The sequence below is a fragment of the Myxine glutinosa genome, chromosome 3 (genome assembly GCF_964187855.1).
Source record: "Myxine glutinosa chromosome 3, kmMyxGlut1.1, whole genome shotgun sequence".
Taxonomy (NCBI): Eukaryota; Metazoa; Chordata; class Myxini; order Myxiniformes; family Myxinidae; genus Myxine; species Myxine glutinosa.
Window position 1 is genome coordinate 101,608,296 of NC_136263.1, and position 19,825 is coordinate 101,628,120.

Below are 19,825 nucleotides of genomic sequence, written 5' to 3' on the forward strand. Positions count from 1 at the left end.
ATCCCAGCAACTACAGACCAATCAGCCTTCTCCCAATTATCAGCAAAGTCATGGAATCCATCATTGCTTCAGATATGAAATCTTTCCTCTTCTCCAATGGCTTGATCTCTGATCATCAATTTGGTTTCAGACCTGGTCACTCGACTCTGGACATGCTGCTTCTGCTTTCTCAACAATGGATGGAGGTCCTCAATGCCAAACAGGAAATTAGGGCTGTCTCCCTTGACATATCACGTGCCTTCGATACGGTCTGGCACCCCACTCTGCTCACCACACTCTCCTCTTTTGGTATCCATGGAAATCTCCACGCATGGCTGGCGGACTTCCTCTCGAGTTGTAGTCAACGTGTGGCCCTGAATGGGTTTCTCTCATCTCCTCTCCCTGTTCAGGCTGGAGTTCCCCAAGGCAGTGTTCTGGGCCCTGTGCTTTTTCTTGTCTTCATCAATGATCTCTCTGACTCTCTTGAAAATCCTCTCTATCTCTTTGCTGATGACTCCACTCTCTGTCGCTCCATTCTTCATCCCTCAGATCGGCAGTCTGCAGCCTCCTCACTCTCTGCAGACCTGGACAAAATCACAGACTGGGCAAACAAGTGGAACATGTCTTTCAATCCTGACAAATCTCACACTCTTACGATGTCTCTCCGAAAAGACCGACTGGACAACCCTCCCATCCACTTTCTGAATAATCCTCTCCAAGAAGTTCTGTCACTCAAGCTTTTGGGTCTCACTATCTGCCATGATCTTTCCTGGGAAAACCACATTTCAAATCTGGCCTCCAAAGCCAGTCGCCGACTGGGCATCCTCCATCGTGCGAAGTCCTTCCTTGGCACACCTGAGCTCCTCACCACATACAAGGCTTTCATCCGCAGCTCAATGGAATACTGCTCTCGCCTCTGGGCTGGTGCTCCTGCCTCACACCTAGCTCCTCTTCACGCTGTTGAAACCAAAGCATTCAGAATCATTGGAATCTCCCACGATGAAGCTAACTCCAAGGGCCTCTCACTCACTCACCGCAGGCAGGTTGGTGGTCTTTCCGTCTTCTACCGACTCCTCTCTGGCCTTGCCCCCCCCCCCCCCCCCACCAGCTCTCTATGGGCTCTGTCCCGCAAATATTCCTGCAACCCTCTTATGGTTAAACTACCAAAATCAAGACTCTCTGCTCACCTTCACTCCTTCATTCCTCTTTTCTCCCGCCTCTGGAACAAACTCCCTCACTCTCTTCAATCCCACTCCACCCTCCAGGTCTTTAAAACAGCTGTTCACCACCATCTCTTATCTTCCCCCATCCAAAACCTTGATCTTTTCTACCCCCGCTAATTTCACCCCAATTCCACTTTTTTGAAATACCAACTTCTGTCCTGGAAGTCCTTGGTGTCCTTGTGTTTTATACTTCTCCCACCCCCCCCCCCCCCTGCTTCCCACGCCTCCTCCCCCCAAGCCCTCTCCCTCCCACACATCTCCCTGCTCTCAAATTGTGTGCTTCCCCTCCTCTCCCCATCTTGTCTTCCACTCCCTCTTTTTATATATTTTGTTTGTCTGGTTGATTTGTTTGGGAAGTAAATGTCAGCTCTTTCACGAGCCTCGATTCAGTATACAAAAAAAAAAAAAAAAAAAAGCTGAGAAAGTCAAAAAGAAAGAGCCAGTGAACTTAGCATACCGCGGACCACGATGCAAACTCATGAAAAAGATCTTCAGTTGCAACCCTGGCGTCCATCATTTGTGAATGAACCAAGTGATGCCAACACAGATCAGTGCTGTCCATCATGCGATGTCTTGATTGACATCTTCCGGACTGCCCTGCCTTGAGGAAAAGTGTTGTTTTCAGATGAATGTGCCCTCCCTCGAAGCTCACAGGTACAAAATGTGGTGTTGTTGTTGAAAGAAAATCCACATTTCACATTGGAATTTGAGCATCATCCTTCACATGTGATGATATGGGAAGGAATGACCTCACGACATTTATTTGGTACCTGTTTTTTGATGGGCTGGAAACGGCACAACTTACGAGCATTTGTTAAGAAACTGGCTGGCACCACGACTTGTTACTGGGGGAATAACTGAAGGTGTCTAGTTTCAGAAAGACGGCACACTCGCGCATTTTACATTGCATGTTCAGGATGGTCTTTATGAAACATTCCCTCAATGAAGGAATTGAATGCAGATCACCAATATCACCAGCTCTTCTCCCGTCGCCACCAAGAAGTCTGGATCTAATGACTCCAGCCAACTCAAACGATTGATTATTGCAAGCACTGCACAGGAAAACTTTGTATATTAAAAAAGTTGAAGAACAAATGCTTTACTGTGGAGGTGTAAAGCAACTTTCAGGCCACCATGTCTATGTAAACCTGCCAACTGTTCCAAGACTGACACAAGCATAATATCAGGGACAAACCAAGTACATCATACAACAAAACTATGCTGTACCTGTCCAAAACGTGAGAGAGCGCACTTTGTCGTGTAGTTGAGTAGATCGATGGGCTGTCCTGCCAAGCTGTGATGTTGTCAGCATCATGGAAGAGATGTATGTTTACGAGGTCAAATACACTGGTGGGATACACAAGGGATTCAAAGCAATAACTCCTATGTGCCTCAACGGATTGGATATTCTGTTTATATACGTTTTCAATACAAGATGGAGGCTCAGCGAAAAGCGAAGTGAGAGGGTGAAAGGGTAATGAACCGACAAAGAGGCAGTGGGGTGACAGTTGGACACCATAAGGAAGGAAATGAATACAACAACAATAGGCATTTTAAGGCCATTTTCCCTGCTTGAGCAGGGGTTCGTCTTGAAGGCCCCATGACGATCTTCTCCATTTTGCCCTATTTTCTACATCTCCCCTTGTTAACCCCCCCTTGCCCACATTTCTTCTTCCAACACCTTTAGCCAAGTCTTTCTTGGTCTTCCCCGTTCTCTACTTCCTTCTACATTCATTTCCATCACTCTCCTCAACAAATCACTTTCATGCTTCCTCAACACATGACCAAACCATCTCAACCTGTTTCTCTTCACAACATCCATCACAGGTTCTATTCCCATCATCTTTCGCAATTCATCATTTGTCTTCCTCCCTCTCTCAACGATACTCCACACATCCACCGAACCATTCACATTTCCACCCTTTCCAGCCTTCATTGCTGCTCTGCATTCATTACCCATGTCTCGCTCCCATAAATAATAACACTTCTCACACATGCAGCATACACCTTTCCCTTCAGCTTCAACGACACTCCCCTCCTCGTCAACACGCCACTCAGTTCCCGAAACTTCTTCCATGCACATCTCACTCCAGCAACCGTCGCCGGGTCTGATCCACCTTCTCCAGACAGCATGTCTCCGAGGTAGCAAAATGTTTTCACACCTTCCAGCTTCATGCCGTTTCCAAGATCCAACTCAACATTTCCTCCATCTGCAGCTCCTTCTGTGCACACCTTACACTTGAATGTAGCTGCCACACTGGTTAATGACCCTCTCAGACCACTACATTTTTGATGAACTCACTCAATGCACATTGCACATTGAAAGGAGTTCACTCTGACACCCTTCCTGCACACAGCACACAGCCACTTCCCAGTTCTTTCCACCTCACCACATGCTTTACCACTTGCCATCACCTTCGTTTTTCTGATATTCACCTTCAGACCTTTTGTCTCAATACATTCCTTCCACTTGTTCATCTTCTCCTTCAGTCCATCCAAACTTTCCGCAATCGAGACCAGATCATATGCATACACCAACTCCCACAGTAAACCCTCCTTTACATTCCGAGGCAGCACCTCCATCACAGCTACAAACAGTAGTGGACTTAGTACTGACCCCTGATGTACTCCCACCTTCACCTCAAACTCAGTTCCCAATCCACTGGAATGTGGCCTTCTTTCACCACCAGATTACAGATCTCTGCCATTCTCTTCACACCCCAACTTCCCGCTGCCTTCAAAATATCTCCCACAACTCCCGTCAGCCCTCCCGCTTTTCTACCCTTCATTGCTTTTATCGCTTCCTCAACTTCCTTCTCAGTTATCTTCTCTGCCGGTCCTAAAACTGGGTTACTCTCGATGTTGCCACCCCATTCATTCTCTGCATTTCAATATATCTCTTCCATCTTCCTTTAATTCCATCTGGGTCCACAACAATTTGTCCCACTTCATCCTTCATGCAACTTAACCCCATTACATCGCACCTCTCTTTCGCTATCTGGTTTGCAATCTTGAATACCGCTCTCTGGCCCTCTTCCAGATCCAAATGTTCTCCAAACATTTTCCAATATACCGCCTGCACCTTTGCTATCTCTTTCTTTGCAGCCTTATAACTTTAATGCTCTGCCTCTTCTGCCCCCGTACCATTGCCTTCTGCCACTCCTTGAACTTATTTCTCTTCTCGTCAATCCTCTTTCCAACTTCATCATCCCACCACCATGTTTCCGAGTGCCTCGGTGGTCCTTTTGTCCATCCACATACCTCACCAATGGCTCCCAACAGACTATCTTTCATTGACATCCAACCACTTTCAAGCTCAACCACATCATCCTCTACTGTACTCAGCCTCTTTTTTAATGCTTCCCTCACTGGCACCTCTTTCAACCTCCACACGTTCATCCTCGGTTGGTACTTCACCCGCCGAGCTCTCCTCGCAACTTTCACCCTTTTGTCGCAGACAACCAAGTTGTGCTGTGAAACAGCCTCCTCCCCAGTGATCACCTTTGTGTCCCGGAGGTGCCCCCTATCTCGCCAACGCACCATCAGGTAGTCAATGGTTGTCGTCGACCCACCTGACGTGTATGTAACAAGCTTTTATCCTCTTTCTGGAACTGAGTATTACAAATCAACAAACCAGCTCATTCAGCAAACTCCAAAATCCTTTCATTCTCCATTCCTCACACCATATCCATAACCCCCATGAACTCCCTCAAAACCGTCTGTACTCCTTCCCACATGTCCATTTAAGTCTCCTCCTACCACAACAACTTCCTCATCTTTCACGTTTTCCATAAGCTTCTCTATTGCACACCAGAACTTGTCCTTTTCATCGCTCCGACCAACCTGCGGAGCATATCCCGAGATGACGTTCACCAAGAGCTTTCCAATCATCATTTTCACCATCATCAACCTTTCCCTCTCTCTCATCACACTCACTTCACTGTCTACAAACTCCTCAGAAAACATGACACCAACACCATGCATGCCTTCCGGGCACACTTGCCACACAAACGTGTATTTCTGTCCCTGCCTACCCTTCACCATTCGCACACCACTTCCCTTCCATCTCATCTCCTGCACACAACATATGTCCACTCTTCTTCTGACCAATACTTCCACCACTTCTCCTGATCTCCCTGTCATTGTCCCTCAGAAAAAAACCTCGGAAACCGATCTCCACGTGGGGCATCAGATGTTTCGTCATCATAAATGGAGTTAATTCTACCCTTGCTTCGATCAGGTTCCCCACCTTGATTTTTGATGAGAGGGAGTGAGGACCCCCACGGGGTACTTCGGGCTGTACCCTGCCCATATGTAATTGTAATTGTCATGGTTCCCTTTTTGAGGCAATGTTTTATGGTTGGATTACCTTCCTGACGCCAACCCTTTTCGTCGCCTCTTACGACACGCAGGGATATGGTGTACCTATTCTAAACCGGGGTACACACCGGGTTAGAAGGAAATGAATGAACATGGAAATAAGAAGGTAAATCAGGGTAAGAAACAACTGAGTAACCTGCAAGAAAGAAGCTTCGGTTATGTTGGTATGGTTAATCGTGGCAGAATATATTGAGGGTAAGGTGGAGGGAGGAGGGGGCGCATGGGAGGATAGTGCACCTCCTACTTGAAGACCTGGAGTGAAGAGTAGGATTGAACATCTTCAATCGGTTTCAAAAATGTGACAAAGGAGGAACAAGAGTTGACACATGCAGCATTCCTGGATTTTGGGAGTTTAACGCAAAAGTTCTGGGGTACTGGAAAGAAGGACTACAACTCAAGGATGCGCACATGCAGTTAGGACATGCATCCTGACCATACAGCTGAGAGATCAAGATGAGACAAGAGGCAATAAATAAAAAGGCCACCTACCTGTCTGCGAGGAGAGAGCGATACGAGAGCCTTGTGGTTTCGTTTCACTGCAAAATATGTCAATGAATGAATGAAGGAATGATCGTTTTGAGGCCATTTTTCCCCGCTAGAGCGGGGGTTAGCCTTGCGGGCCCCATGACAATCATGGTTCCCTGTTTGAGGCAATGTTTTTATGGCTGGATGCCCTTCCTGACGCCAACCCTAAGTCACCTCTTACGATGAGCAGGGATACGGTGTACCTATTCTAAACCGGGGTACACACCAGGATCATTCATCCCAGCAAGCTGGTACTCAATTTGCCGACCTCGGAAGGATGACAGGCTGAGTCAACCCCCCTGGTGTTAATTCAGCGATCGACCGGGATTCGAACTCAGGATCCTAGGATCCCAAGCCGGCACCCCAACCGCTAAGCCAACACCAGGTTACTGCAAAATATGTCAATAATCGGTGAAAACTTTACCCTGTGTTCCACATATTGAAAGAGAGACAGATGTGATGCTGAGGCACTAACTCAAAGTGGAGAGCAGTGCAGTACTTCAGTGGACCTTTTTTGGATTTCCTCAAGTGTCTTGACGACAAATAGATACATGCGTGCATTTGACGATCTTTCTGGAGAGAATCGGAACGAATGCAAGACTTGCCATGATTGAAAGACAGTCCATTTATGAGAACAACATGTAATCAATTCCAAATTGATGCCAGTTCTGTCTGCAATGTCAGTAGGACGTGATATACTGCATGACAATGTGGAATTGAATGAAAAGAAAAAAGAGGCATCTTTGCCGAGCACGAGGTGGTATAAAAGTTATGCTTCGCAATGCAAATTGATGTCATACAATCAGCAGGCCGTATAATTAGAGTGTGCACGAGGCACATTTGTCAACAGCAAAGTGAGGAGAGTCCTGTATTCTTTTTTCACATTATTCAAGAATCAGTTTGATAGATTGCGAGAAAGTTTAACAGAAATGAAATACAACATGTTACCATAACCAATTATAAAGAACCAATTACAAGTGTCTACTGTACAGGTGGTCTAAAGATACACTACTTGGCCAAAAGTATGCAGACACCTAATTATATAGTGGATTCAGCTCTTTCAGCCACACCCATTGCTGTCAGGTATATGTAATCAAGCACACAGCCATGCAATCTCCATAGACAAACATTGGCAGTAGAATGGGCCGTACTGAAGAGCTCAGTGACTTTCAACGTGGCACCGTCATAGGATGCCACCTTTCCAACAAGTGAGTTCGTCAAATTTATGCGCTGGTAGAGTTGTCCCGGTCAACTATAAGTGCTGTTATTGTGAAGTGGAAACGTCGAGGAGCAACAACAGCTCAGCCGTGAAGTGGTAGGCCACACAACCTCACAGAACGGAACCGCCGAGTGCTGAAGCACGTAGCACGTAAAAATCGTCTCTCCTCTGTTGCAACACACTACCAAGTTCCAAACTGTCTCGGGAAGCAGCATCAGCACAACGACTGTTCGTCGGGAGCTTCATGAAATGGGTTTCCATGGCAGAGCAGCCGCACTCAAGCCTAAGATCACCATGCGCAATGTCAAATGTCGGATGGAGTGGTGTAAAGCTCACCGCCATTGGACTCTGGAGCAGTGGAAACGCTGTATCTGGAGTGATGAATCACTCTTCACCATCTGGCAGTCCGACGGACGGATCTGGGTTTGGCGGATGCCAGGAGAACCCTACCTTTTTTTTGCCTAAAACACTCCCAAGCATTCACTGATGAGACTCTTAAGTTTGATGAAGATCCGTTCAGCCATCTCTTCATTTCATTCGTTCATTCGGAGAAAAATGGCGACACACACACACAGACCAACAGCTCTCTTTTAATATATATATTGTTATGTTTGTAGGGTAGTGATTACTGTAGTACAGGTAGAATGTATAAATTAGCATGCTCCGAATGTCATGAAGAAGAAGAACCACCACCATGTAATAAGTAGGGATTTCGTTTAGCCGTTTGTCGCGTAAGAGTGAACAATTGTGGCTATACGAGGATGGCCCTTGTGTTAACTAGTTGTAGGGATGATTTTAACTACTAACTTGTTCGTCAAACCTCTGTAATTTACATCCCTTGTCCCTTATGGCACCGCATTAGACACGTAGAGCAGGAATTGCCATTAACAGCTTTAAATAACAATAAAAACCAACCGGAAGCCAGTTCTGAGCACTGCCGATGGCACGGCAACCAGCTACATCACCATAGGGTCAGGCAGGCCGAAAGCCACACCTGGAGGAGACACCATTGGTCAGGGTTTTGATTGATCGGCGGACTGCGTCACGAAGGCGGACTGCGTGTTGAGTGGAGGAGAGCTGAGCCTGTGGTGTTGGCCTGCGGGAACTGGAGGAGAAGCACTGATGATGTGAGAGGTTGGCCGAGAAAAGAACGAGCCGACGGACTTTTGGTCCGCTTGGTTCCGGACTTTGGTGGGAGACAGCTGTGCGCTGACATTTCTCTCTTCATTGGGCTTCATCTCAGCGGCCGTGTTCCGGGACCTTGCTGGTGGTCGAAAAGAGGCAGAGCGCCAAGAACTAAAAGCCGAGGTTTCCGTGCCAAATTCGTGAGGATGGATTGGGCACGGCTGGGGAGCGGGTTGCATGCCTGCTCGTTCGCCTCGCGTGGGAGGTCTTCATCGAGGCCAAGTGAACAAGGGCGCATTGAGGCCTTCTTCCCATCCAAGGCAGAAGCGGCGTCGGGCCTGCGCGCTCAGGCCCTGAACGCACTCAAGCGTCCCTGAATGTCGGGCCTGACATCACTGACGAGACACCGATCCAAGTTAAGTCCTCACAATTCAATTACACCATGATTTTCCAGTTCTTTTTACATTCCCCTTTGTCCGTGTTAAGTCTGGTGTGGAGGATCCAAAAGGAATTTAGTTGTACCGTCACGCTTTTCTTGTTTCGATATTTTCTTTTAATAAATCATTACTTGCCAGAAAAGATTCCGGCAAGTATGTTGATCGGTTGGTTTGTCTCTGTCTGTTTGTTTGTCTCTGTCGGTTTGTTTGTTTGCAGTACCACGTCTACACCGTTGCACGTAGAATCGCCAAACTTTACACACATATTTGTCTTGCCCTGGAATAGACTGTGCCCAATTTTTAACTCTCTGGCCCAAGGCCTCCATTATGACGTCATAATTCGATAATTCGACAAGTACAAAACTTCATCCAATCAAAATGCAATTTATTGAGCGACATGACGGCATAAACTGGTGGAGAAAAAAAATTTGATGATGTCATCGGTCACGTGGGTCGGCCGCCATCTTGGAAAAACCGAAAAACTTTGCACCTCGATATCTCCGAAAGTACGGAATAGAAAAAATTGAGACATGGCTCATTGTAAAGAACTCTCCAAGAGGAATTAAATATGCTGATGTCATAGGTGCCTCCAATATGACGTCATAATTCGACAAGTACAAAACTTCATCTGATCAAGATGAAATTTCTTGACCATCATCAAGGAATAAATTGATTTAGAAAACAAATAATGACCGGTCACGTGGTTCCGCCGCCATATTTGTCCAAAATGGCCGATAAAAAAGTACATTCCGGCAAGTCCTCGATCTCTGACCGATTTTTCATTTTTTTTTTTTTTGTAGATTTTAAAGCCGTCTTTGTTTGAGTATATTTATTGCAGGTTTGAAGACTGCCGGTGGGATCCATGCATGTAAGGGCTCTCCAGCATCCTCCTCCCCCTCCCCACGTGTTTTAACTCCACCACATCTGATGAACGCCTTGGAGTTGGAAAGATTTTAATCACCAGGAACGCGACAATATACAGTCACGTGAAAAAGTAAGCACACCCCATGTAAAGTTTTGACTTTTTCAACATATTTCAACATACAGCTATTTGATCTTCATTTCAACAATATTGACAGATAAAGGTGATATAATATAACAAATATCATGAAACATTTACATTTTGTAGTCCATTGTATAATTTAAATAAACATAAATGCAAATTTCGCATGTGGAAAAAGTAAGACAGGTGTCAAAGATCCTGAAACGAAATGCTCAGAGGGGTGTCCCTACTCCAATACCGAGGCCAGGACGTCCCCGCAGAACCACAAGGAGGGATGATCGCCAGCTGCACCGGTTAGTCCGCAATGGCCGTACCAAGTCAGCTAATCGGCTTAGGGCTGAGTGGCAGCAACTGACAAATGTGCCTGTATCCAGAAGGCTAGTCAACCAACGACTGGTTCAAGCAGGCTATAGTCCCAGGCATCACCTGAGAAAGCCACGCCTGACCAGACAACACCGCCAGCGCCGATTGCAGTGGGCTAGAGAGCACCGTCAATGGCAGCCAGGACACTGGAATCACGTGATCTTCAGTGACGAGTCTAGATTTCTGGTCTATCGTCAAGATGGCCGCGTCCGAGTGCGCAGACAAGTGCATGAAGCCTACAACAAAGATTGTATAGTGCCAAGAGTCCAAGCTGGAGGTGGTGGGGTGACCGTTTGGGCTGCTTTTCATGCAGGGGGCAAAACTGACCTGGTTGTTCTGAATGGAAACCTGAACCAGTTCAAGTACAGGGCCATTCTGGAAGAAACATTGCTTCCACTTGTTCGTGCAGCCTTTTGAGGAAACTTTGTCTTCCAAGATGACAATGCACGGCCTCATCGTGCTCGCATGATCCAACACTTTCTTGCTGACCGTGGTGTAGAGCATATGGAGTGGCCTGCCATGTCCCCGGATATGAATCCGATAGAGAACTTGTGGGCAGAATTAACGCGTCAAATCGACCACTTGGACCAGCAGCCGACCTCTGTGCATGAATTGCAGCAGGCTATTGTCACTGCATGGCAAGCGATTCCTGTCCAAACCTTGGCAAGTCTCGTGAACAGCATGCCTCAACGTGTACGTGCTCTCCTGAATGCTCGTGGGGGTTACACGAAGTACTGAACTGTAATTTTACTGTCCGTAATCCCAGTCGTAATTTAACTTTTGTTTTTGTTAAAACATTTTTTGGCTAATGTGCAAAATAAAGAGATACTTCTGGAAAACGCACAGAAGTTTAACACAGTACTGTCCATGAATTGAGTTCGATATCAGTTTACATCACTTTCAAGGATCAATTTATTTGTTTTGAAATGTCAAATGTGGTTTTTGTTTCTTTTAAAGGTCACATTAACAAAATCTAGAATAATTTCAACATAATTCCAATGAACTTTTGGTTCGAAGACATCTTGAAAAGTAAGTTCACCCCCACAAAAAAAATATTCCATATTAAATGCCAAGTCTGTGTAGATATATATATATCAACATATATATATATATATATATATATATATGTATATATCCACATATATATATATATATATATATATATATATATCCACATATATATATTCCCAGTGTGTACCCTGGATTAGAATAGGTACACCGTATCCCTGCGTGTCATAAGAGACAACTAAGAGGGTTGGCGTCAGGAAGGGCATCCTGCCATAAAAACATTGCCTCAAAAAGAGAACCATGACAATTACAACTACATATGGGCAGGGTACAGCCCGAAGTGGAGATCGGTTTCTGAGGTTTGGGACATGGAATGTAGGGACAATGACAGGGAGATCAGGAGAAGTGGTGGAAGTATTGGTCAGAAGAAGAGTGGACATATGTTGTGTGCAAGAGACGAGATGGAAAGGAAGTGGTGTGAGAATGGTGAAGGGTAGGCAGGGACAGAAATACAAGTTTATGTGGCAAGGGTGCCCGCAGGGCGTGAATGGTGTTGGTGTCCTGTTTTCTGAGGAGTTTGTAGACAGTGTAGTGAGTGTGTCTCGAGTGAGTGATAGGTTGATGATGGTGAAAATGATGATTGGAAAGCTCTTGGTGAACGTCATCTCGGGATATGCTCCGCAGGTTGGTCGAAGCGATGAAGAGAAGGACAAGTTCTGGTGTGCGATAGAGAAGCTGATGGAAAACGTGAAAGATGAGGAAGTTGTTGTGGGAGGAGGAGACTTAAATGGACATGTGGGAAGGAGTACAGACGGTTTTGAGGGAGTTCATGGGGGTTATGGATATGGTGTGAGAAATGGAGAAGGTGAAAGGATTTTGGAGTTTGCTGATGGAGCTGATTTGTTTATTTGTAATACTCAGTTCCAGAAAGAGGATAATAAGCTTGTTACATACACGTCAGGTGGGTTGACAACAACCATGGACTACCTGATGGTGCGTAGGCGAGAAAGGGGGCACCTCCGGGACACAAAGGTGGTCCCGGGGGAGGAGGCTGTTTCACAGCACCACTTGGTTGTCTGCGACATGAGGGTGAAAGGTGCGAGGAGAGCTCAGCGGGTGAAGTAGCAACCGAGAATGAAGGTGTGGAGGTTGAAAGAGGTGACAGTAAGGGAGGCATTAAAAGAGAGACTGAGTAGGGTCGAGGATGATGTGGTTAGGCTTGAAAGTGGTTGGATGTCAATGAAAGCTAGTCTGTTGGGAGCCGTTGGTGAGGTATGTGGATGGACAAAAGGACCACCGAGGCACTCGGAAACATGGTGGTGGGATGATGAAGTTGGAAAGAGGATTGACGAGAAAAGGAAGAAGTTCAAGGAGTGGCAGAAGGCGAAGGGTACGGGAGCAGAAACAGCAGAGCATGAAAGTTATAAGGCAGCCAGGAAGGCTGCAAAGAAAGAGGTAGCAAAGGCGCAGGAGGCATGTAGGAAAATGTTCAGAGAACGCTTGGATTAGGAAGAGGGTCAGAAAGCAGTATTCAGGATTGCAAAGCAGATAGCGAAAGAGGTGTGATGTGATGGGGGTGAGTTGCTTGAAGGATGAAGTGGGACAAATCGTTGTCGACCAAGATGGAATTAAAGGAAGATGGAAAAGATATATGGAAATGCTGTTGAATACAGAGAATGAATGGGATGGCAACATAGAGAATAACCCAGTTTTAGGACCGGCAGAGAAGATAACTGAGAAGGAAGTTGAGGAAGCGATAAAAGCAATGAAGGGTAGAAAAGCGGGAGGGCCGACGGGAGTTGTGGGAGATATGTTGAAGGCAGCAGGAAGTTGGGGTGTGAAGAGAATGACAGAGATCTGTAATCTGGTGGTGAATGAAGGATGCATTCCAGTGGATTGGGAAATGAGTACCCTCGTCCCTCTATACAGGGGAAAGGTGACCCTCTGGAGTGTGGCTCGTACTGAGCGATAAAGTTATTGGAGCATGGAATGAAGGTATTGGAAAGGGTGTTGGAGAGGAGGATAAGGAAGAAAGTGAAGATCGACGAAATGCAGTTTGGATTTATGCCAGGAAGAGGAACGACAGACGTGCTTTTCATTGTGAGGCACTTGCAGGAGAAGTACATGGAGAAGAGGAAGAAGTTGTTTCTTGGGTTTGTTGATCTGGAGAAAGCATTCGATCAGGTTCCACGCAAAGTATTGACATGGGCATTGAGGAAGTTAGGAGTGGAGGAATGGTTGATCAGAGTAGTGATGGCAATGTACAAAAGAGAGCGCACAGCTGTAAGGACAAAGGACGGGAACAGTGGTGAGTTTGAGGTGAAGGTGGGAGTGCATCAGGGGTTGGTACTAAGTCCACTACTATTTGTAGCTGTGATGGAGGTGCTGGCTCAGAACGTAAAGGAGGGTTTACCGTGGGAGTTGTTGTATGCAGATGATCTGGTGTTGATTGCGGAAAGTATGGATGGACTGAAGGAAAAGATGAACAAGTGGAAGGAATGTATGGAGACAAAAGGTATGAAGGTGAATATCGGAAAGACGAAGGTAATGGCAAGTGGTAAAGCATGTGGTGAGGTGGAAAGAACTGGGAAGTGGCCCTGTGCTGTGTGTAGGAAGGGTGTCGGAGTGAACTCCATTCAATGCACAATGTGCGCTGAGTGGGTTCATCAAAAATGTAGTGGTCTGAGAGGGTCATTAACCAGTGTGGCAGCTACATTCAAATGTAAGGTGTGCACAGAGGGAGCTGCAGATGGCGGAAATGTTGAGTTGGATCTTGGAGACGGCGTGACGCTGGAAGGTGTGAAAACATTTTGCTACCTCGGAGACATGCTGAATGGAGAAGGTGGATCAGACTCGGCAACAGTTGCTGGAGTGAGATGTGCATGGAAGAAGTTTCGGGAACTGAGTGGCGTGCTGATGATGAGGGGAGTGTCGTTGAAGCTGAAAGGAAAGGTGTATGCTGCGTGTGTGAGAAGTGTTATGATTTATGGGAACGAGACATGGGTAATGAACGTAGAGCAGCAACGAAGGTTGGAAAGGGTGGAATTGCGAATGGTTTGACAGATGTGCGGAGTATCGTTGAGAGAGAGGAAGACAAATGATGAATTGCGAAAGATGATGGGGGAATAGAGCCTGTGATTGATGCTGTGAAGAGGAACAGGTTGAGATGGTTTGTTCATGTGTTGAGGAAGGATGAAAGTGACTGGTTGAGAAGAGTGATGGAAATGAATGTAGAAGGAAGTAGAGGACGGGGAAGACCGAGAAAGACTTGGCTAAAGATGGTGGAAGAAGAAATGCGGGTTAACAAGGAGAGATGCAGAAAATAGGGCAAAATGGAGAAGATTGGCATGGGGACCGCAAGGATAACCCCCGCTCTAGTAGGGAAAATGGCCTTTAAAATGCATGTTATATGTATATATATATGTATATATATATATGTATATATATAATTATATATCTGTGCAGTGTCTGTGTTGTCACTGAACTACGTCCTCAAACTTTTGTGAAATCCGACCAAACTTCTGGTATGCACGTATCTCCCGTCGGTATGTCCTAAGGGTATTTTGTTTGAAAATATTTCCAATTTTTTATTTTTTTGTTCTGGGATTTTTTTGGGGGGGAATTTTTTTTTTTCCAACCGAAGTTTTCAACTTCAATTGTTTATAAAATGTAATATCACGTATGTTACAAATATATTTGTGCATTATGATTGTTTGAATTATGATTGGTGTAAACCATGACAAAACAGCAACTCATGTACAGTCATTTATCTATATACAGTATGTACATATCTGGGCAATGTCTGTTGTCACAGAACTACTCCCTGAAACTTTTGTTTCCGTGGTTGTGAAGTGTTTTTAATAACGTGGTGGTGAGGTGTTTTGAATTTTGTGGTGGTGAGGTGTTTTGAATTAGTTGGTGATGAGGTGTTTTGAATTAGTTGGTGATGAGGTGTTTTGAATTACTTGGTGGTGAGGTTTTTTACATTACGTGGTGGTGAGGTGTTATGAATTACATGGTGGTAAGGTGTTTTGAATTACGTGGTGGTGAGGTGTTTTGGATGACGTGGTGTTGAGGTGTTTTGATTTACATGGTGGTGAGGTGTTTTGAATTACGTGGGGGTGAGGTGTAATCGTCCCAAACTTCCAGTCTGCACCTACCCCTTCCGTATGTATGTGCTGAGGGGTTCTTTTTTGAATTTTATATATCTTTATATATATCTGAGCCTGGTGTTGGCTTATCAGTTAGGGTGCCAGCTTGGGATCCGAGGATCCTGGGTTTGAATCCCGGCCGATCGCTGAATTAAAGCCAGGGGGGTTGACTCAGCCTGTCATCCTTCCGAGGTCAGCAAATTGAGTTCCAGTTCACTGGTGATTCCCTGTGTCGCAAGAAGCGACTAAACAGGGTTGGCGGCAGGAAGGGCATCCGGCCATAAAAATTACTTCAAAAAGGGATCCACGGTACCCGAAAAAGGCCAACCCCTGCTCTGCATGGAAAAATGGCCTCTGAAGGTGGTTCTTCTTCTTCCTCTAGATATATATCTGTGCAGTGCCTGTGTTGTGTTGTCACTGAACTACTTCTTCAAACTTTTGTGAAATCCTACCAAGCTTCTAGTATGCACCCTATCTCTCCAGTCGGTATGTCCAAAGGGTATTTTTTAAAGAAAAAATTCCCAATTTTTTCTTTTTTTCTGGGATTTTTTTTTTGGGGAAATTTTTTTTTGAACAACTTCAATTGTTTATAAAATGTAATATCACGTATATTACAAATATATTTGTGCATTATGATTGTTTGAATTATGATTGGTGTAAACCATGACAAAACAGCAACTCAGGTACAGTCATTGATCTATATATCTACATATCTGGGCAATGTCTGTTGTCACTGAAAGACTCCCTGAAACTTTTGCTTCCGTGGTTGTGAAGTGTTTTTAATAACGTGGTGGTGGTTTTGAATCACGTGGTGGTGAGGCATTTTGAATTATGTGGTGGTAAGGTGTTTTTAAATCACGTGGTGGTGAGGTGTTTTAAAATCACGTGGTGGTGAGGTGTTTTGAATTACCTGGTGGTGAGGTGTTTTGATTTACATGGTGGTGAGGTGTTTTGGATTACGTGGTGGTGAGGTGTTTTAAATTTGGTGGGGTTGAGGTGTTTTAAATTACGTGGGGGTGAGGTGTTTTAAATTACTTGGTGGTGAGGTGTTTTGAATGACGTGATGGTGAGGTGTTTTGATTTACATGGTGGTGAGGTGTTTTTAATTACGTGGTGGTGAGGTGTAATCGTCCCAAATTTCCAGTCTTCCAGCATCAAAAAGCCCGCTTGGAGTTTGCAAAAAAGCACCTTAAGGACTCGGACTGTGAGTAACAAGATTCTGTGGGCTTTCATGTGTCTTTCACCGAGGAGAGGCTTCCGTCTGGCCACTCTGCCATGAAGCCCAGATCGGTGGAGTGTTGCAGTGATGGATGTCCTTCTGGAAGTTTCTCCCAGCTGCACACAGGATCTCTGCTCAGCCAGAGTGACCATCGGGTTCTTGGTCACCTCTCTTACCAAGGCCCTTCTCCCCCGATTGCTCAGTTTGGCCGGGCGGCCAGCTCTAGGAAGAGTCCTGGTTGTTCCAAATTTCTTCCATTTAAGAATTATGGAGGCCACTGTGCTCTTGGGAACCTTCAATGCAGCAGAATTTTTTTTTGTAGGCTTCCCCAGATCTGTGCCTCGACACAATCCTTTCTCTGAGCTCTGTAGGCAGTTCCTTCGACCTCATGGCTTGGTTTTTGCTCTGATATGCATTGCCAGCTGTGAAACCTTATATAGACAGGTGTGTGCCTTTCCAAATCATGTCCAATCAATAGAATTTTCCACAGGTGGACTCCAATCAAGGTGTAGAAACATCTCAAAGATGATCAAGAGAAATGGGAGGCACCTGAGCTAAATTTCAAGTGTCATAGCAAAGGGTCTGAATACTTATGTCAATGTGATATTTCAGTTTTTTATTTTTAATAAATTCGCAAAACTTTCTAAAATCCTGTTTTCTCTTTGTCGTTATGGGGTATTGAGTGTATATTGATGTGGCAAAAAATGAATTTAAAGGATTTCAGCATAAGGTTGCAACATAACAAAAATGTGAAAAAAGTGAAGGGGTCTGAATACTTTCTGAATGCACTGTGTATATATAAAAAAAAAAAAAAAAAAAAAAAAAAAAATATATATATATATATATATATATATGTGTGTGTGGTGTGTGGGTGTGTGTGTGTGTGTGTGTGTGTGTGTGTGTGTGTGTGTGTGTGTGTGTGCGTGTGTGTGTGTGTGTGTGCATGCATATACATACATTTTCGTATTTTCCTAACCACTCACTTATTCAAGCCATTTGTTGTGTCCTTCTCTATGTTGGTCAAGAAAGTCAAAGGATAAGAGAAAACTCTCCCAGCAGGAACATCATTCATTGGCATTAATTTACAAATCAGGGCGAGAGGGGTTGGGTGGTCCCTGGGTAGGTTTAAAAAGGAAGGCGAGAGGGTTTGGTTTGGAAAATCGAAAAGAGGCAGGAATGTGTGCTAAACAAAACATACGTGATCTCCATAATCCTTTCAGTGCAGTGCCTCTAAAAAAATGCAAATTACGTGCAGTACTTTAAATTGCTTACCAACTGGCCAATTTTAGGCACACAAATTCAAGTGCAATTAAATAAAATGACCTCAAGAGACAGTTTAATTTAATTTGATTGACTGGTTTCAAAAGGTTCAAATTGTGCTCATTGTTTTCGGTTGAATGTGTAACCAAAGCAAATGAATGCACCGAAAGACATTTGAAGGGATTAAATGTGCATTAGAATCACAAGTGTGGATGCAGTCCAACAAATGTATTGTTACGTTTGTGGGGGTAGGGATGAAATACCGTAGTGAAGATAGGAATGTGTAAATTAACATGGACCGTGTGACAAGAAGAAGAACCTCAATGTCCAAAGTCGGGAATCTGTAGAGCATAAGATCGTTTGTGTGTCTCCATTTGAGGGGTGGAGCTATGCTAATTAGGTAAGGCTAAGGATAATCCCCGGTGTGTAATTGCCCCTCTGCGATTTTACCTACGTTTTTTATTTCATAAAAAAGGGCTGCCATTACAACAACAATTACAACAACACCATAATCGCCGACAGGACCAGGACATTACGATCGGCAAGTACACCACGCCCAGCCAAACATTCCCAAAGGACGGCTAGACTCTGCTTCGAAGGATCGTAAATGGCAGGCCATGTCCTGAGCTTCGTCATTGGGCATCAAGCGGGCTGTGAGGCCCCGCCCCGAAGGGGATGATTGGTCATGGAGATGGGATGAGGTAATGAGACGTCAGGATTGGTGGAGTGTGACATCAGCGAGGAAAAAAGGAGGGTGCGTCCATCCCTCTTGCGCTCTCTCATTCTTGGCTTGGTCTCGGCCGATCGCATTCCTGGTGCATGTGCTATCGTAAAGAGGAAGAATCCGTTTTTGGCTCTCTCGTTCTGGTGCTAGGCGCTGTCGGTTGGATTGTTGGCACGTATGCGATTGTGGAAAAAGGCTCTCTCTCTTGCTCTGGCCTGGGTGGAGCATGGTTGCGCTTCGTGCCATGTGAACCTGGGAGACGTTTCGGAGCGTGGAACGAAGGAAGGACGTTTTGCCGCCGCTTCGTGGCTCAGTGTGCCGTGTGGTGATTCGCGCCATCTTGCGCGCTCCAACGCGAAGACTCGGGGACTGTTCGAGCTTGTCCTCATCGGAGCAAAGCCGAGTATCAGTCGACTCACCAAACCATTTTTTTCTTTCTTTCATCATTCCCCTATGTGTGTAATTGTGTCTGATGGAGGCACCTCAATATAGGAATTAGTTTTACCTTTCCTTTCGTTCTTGCTATTCTTGCATTTATTTCATTAAACCCATATTTGTTGCATTTTACTTTTGTGTCGCATTCGTTTACTTGTTTGTGGGTTCGAGTAATAAACCCCGTGGTGGCCGTCCGTTCAGGTAAGGCTTTGGAACCTTCCCGCGCATACGAAACGATTATCCCACCAAGTTTGGTTATACGCCTCGGAGCAACAACATTCGGTGTTCATCGGCCACTGACAGGACAGTATTTTCGTGGTTCCTCCATGAAAGGATACAAAATACAACAGAAAACTGAACAAGATTGAATTTGAAAAAATTGATAATTGAAGTTGTGTTAAAAATATGTATATCCTACAAAATATTGTCCATAAGAGTTACCACAAGCACTTTACAACTCAAGATGGAAAACAGACCCGGTCACTATGACAATGATTATGTATGTCTTTGCAAGTTAAAGAGAGTCTCAAGTTGGTGAATCTTGTCAAAATTTGTAAGTTGAAATGCAAAGATAATATCAACACATGCAAGACAAGGCTTACCTGCCACACAGCTGCCACCGCGTACGAATAAAACCTTTTCTGGATAACTTGCTCTGCAAAAAGAGGAGAGGGTGGTGGGGGAGTGGATGATTATGGAAGAATGATGAAGAAAAAAACGTTACACACAAAAAAAAAGACTGAAAGGACTATTTGTACCATGCACACCTCTCAT

The 19,825-nt window shown here is 45.0% G+C and overlaps 1 protein-coding gene across 1 annotated transcript in view; it reads right to left on the reverse strand.

Moving 5' to 3' along the window:
- The window catches only part of INPP5A (inositol polyphosphate-5-phosphatase A), a gene marked incomplete in the record, with an annotated part of 188,074 nt that overhangs the window by 56,071 nt on the left and 112,178 nt on the right, over window positions 1-19,825 (reverse strand). The window contains 2 exon segments of the mRNA XM_078774340.1: window positions 2,430-2,549; window positions 19,654-19,706. Of these exon segments, the coding sequence (XP_078630466.1) occupies window positions 2,430-2,549; window positions 19,654-19,706 (173 nt within the window).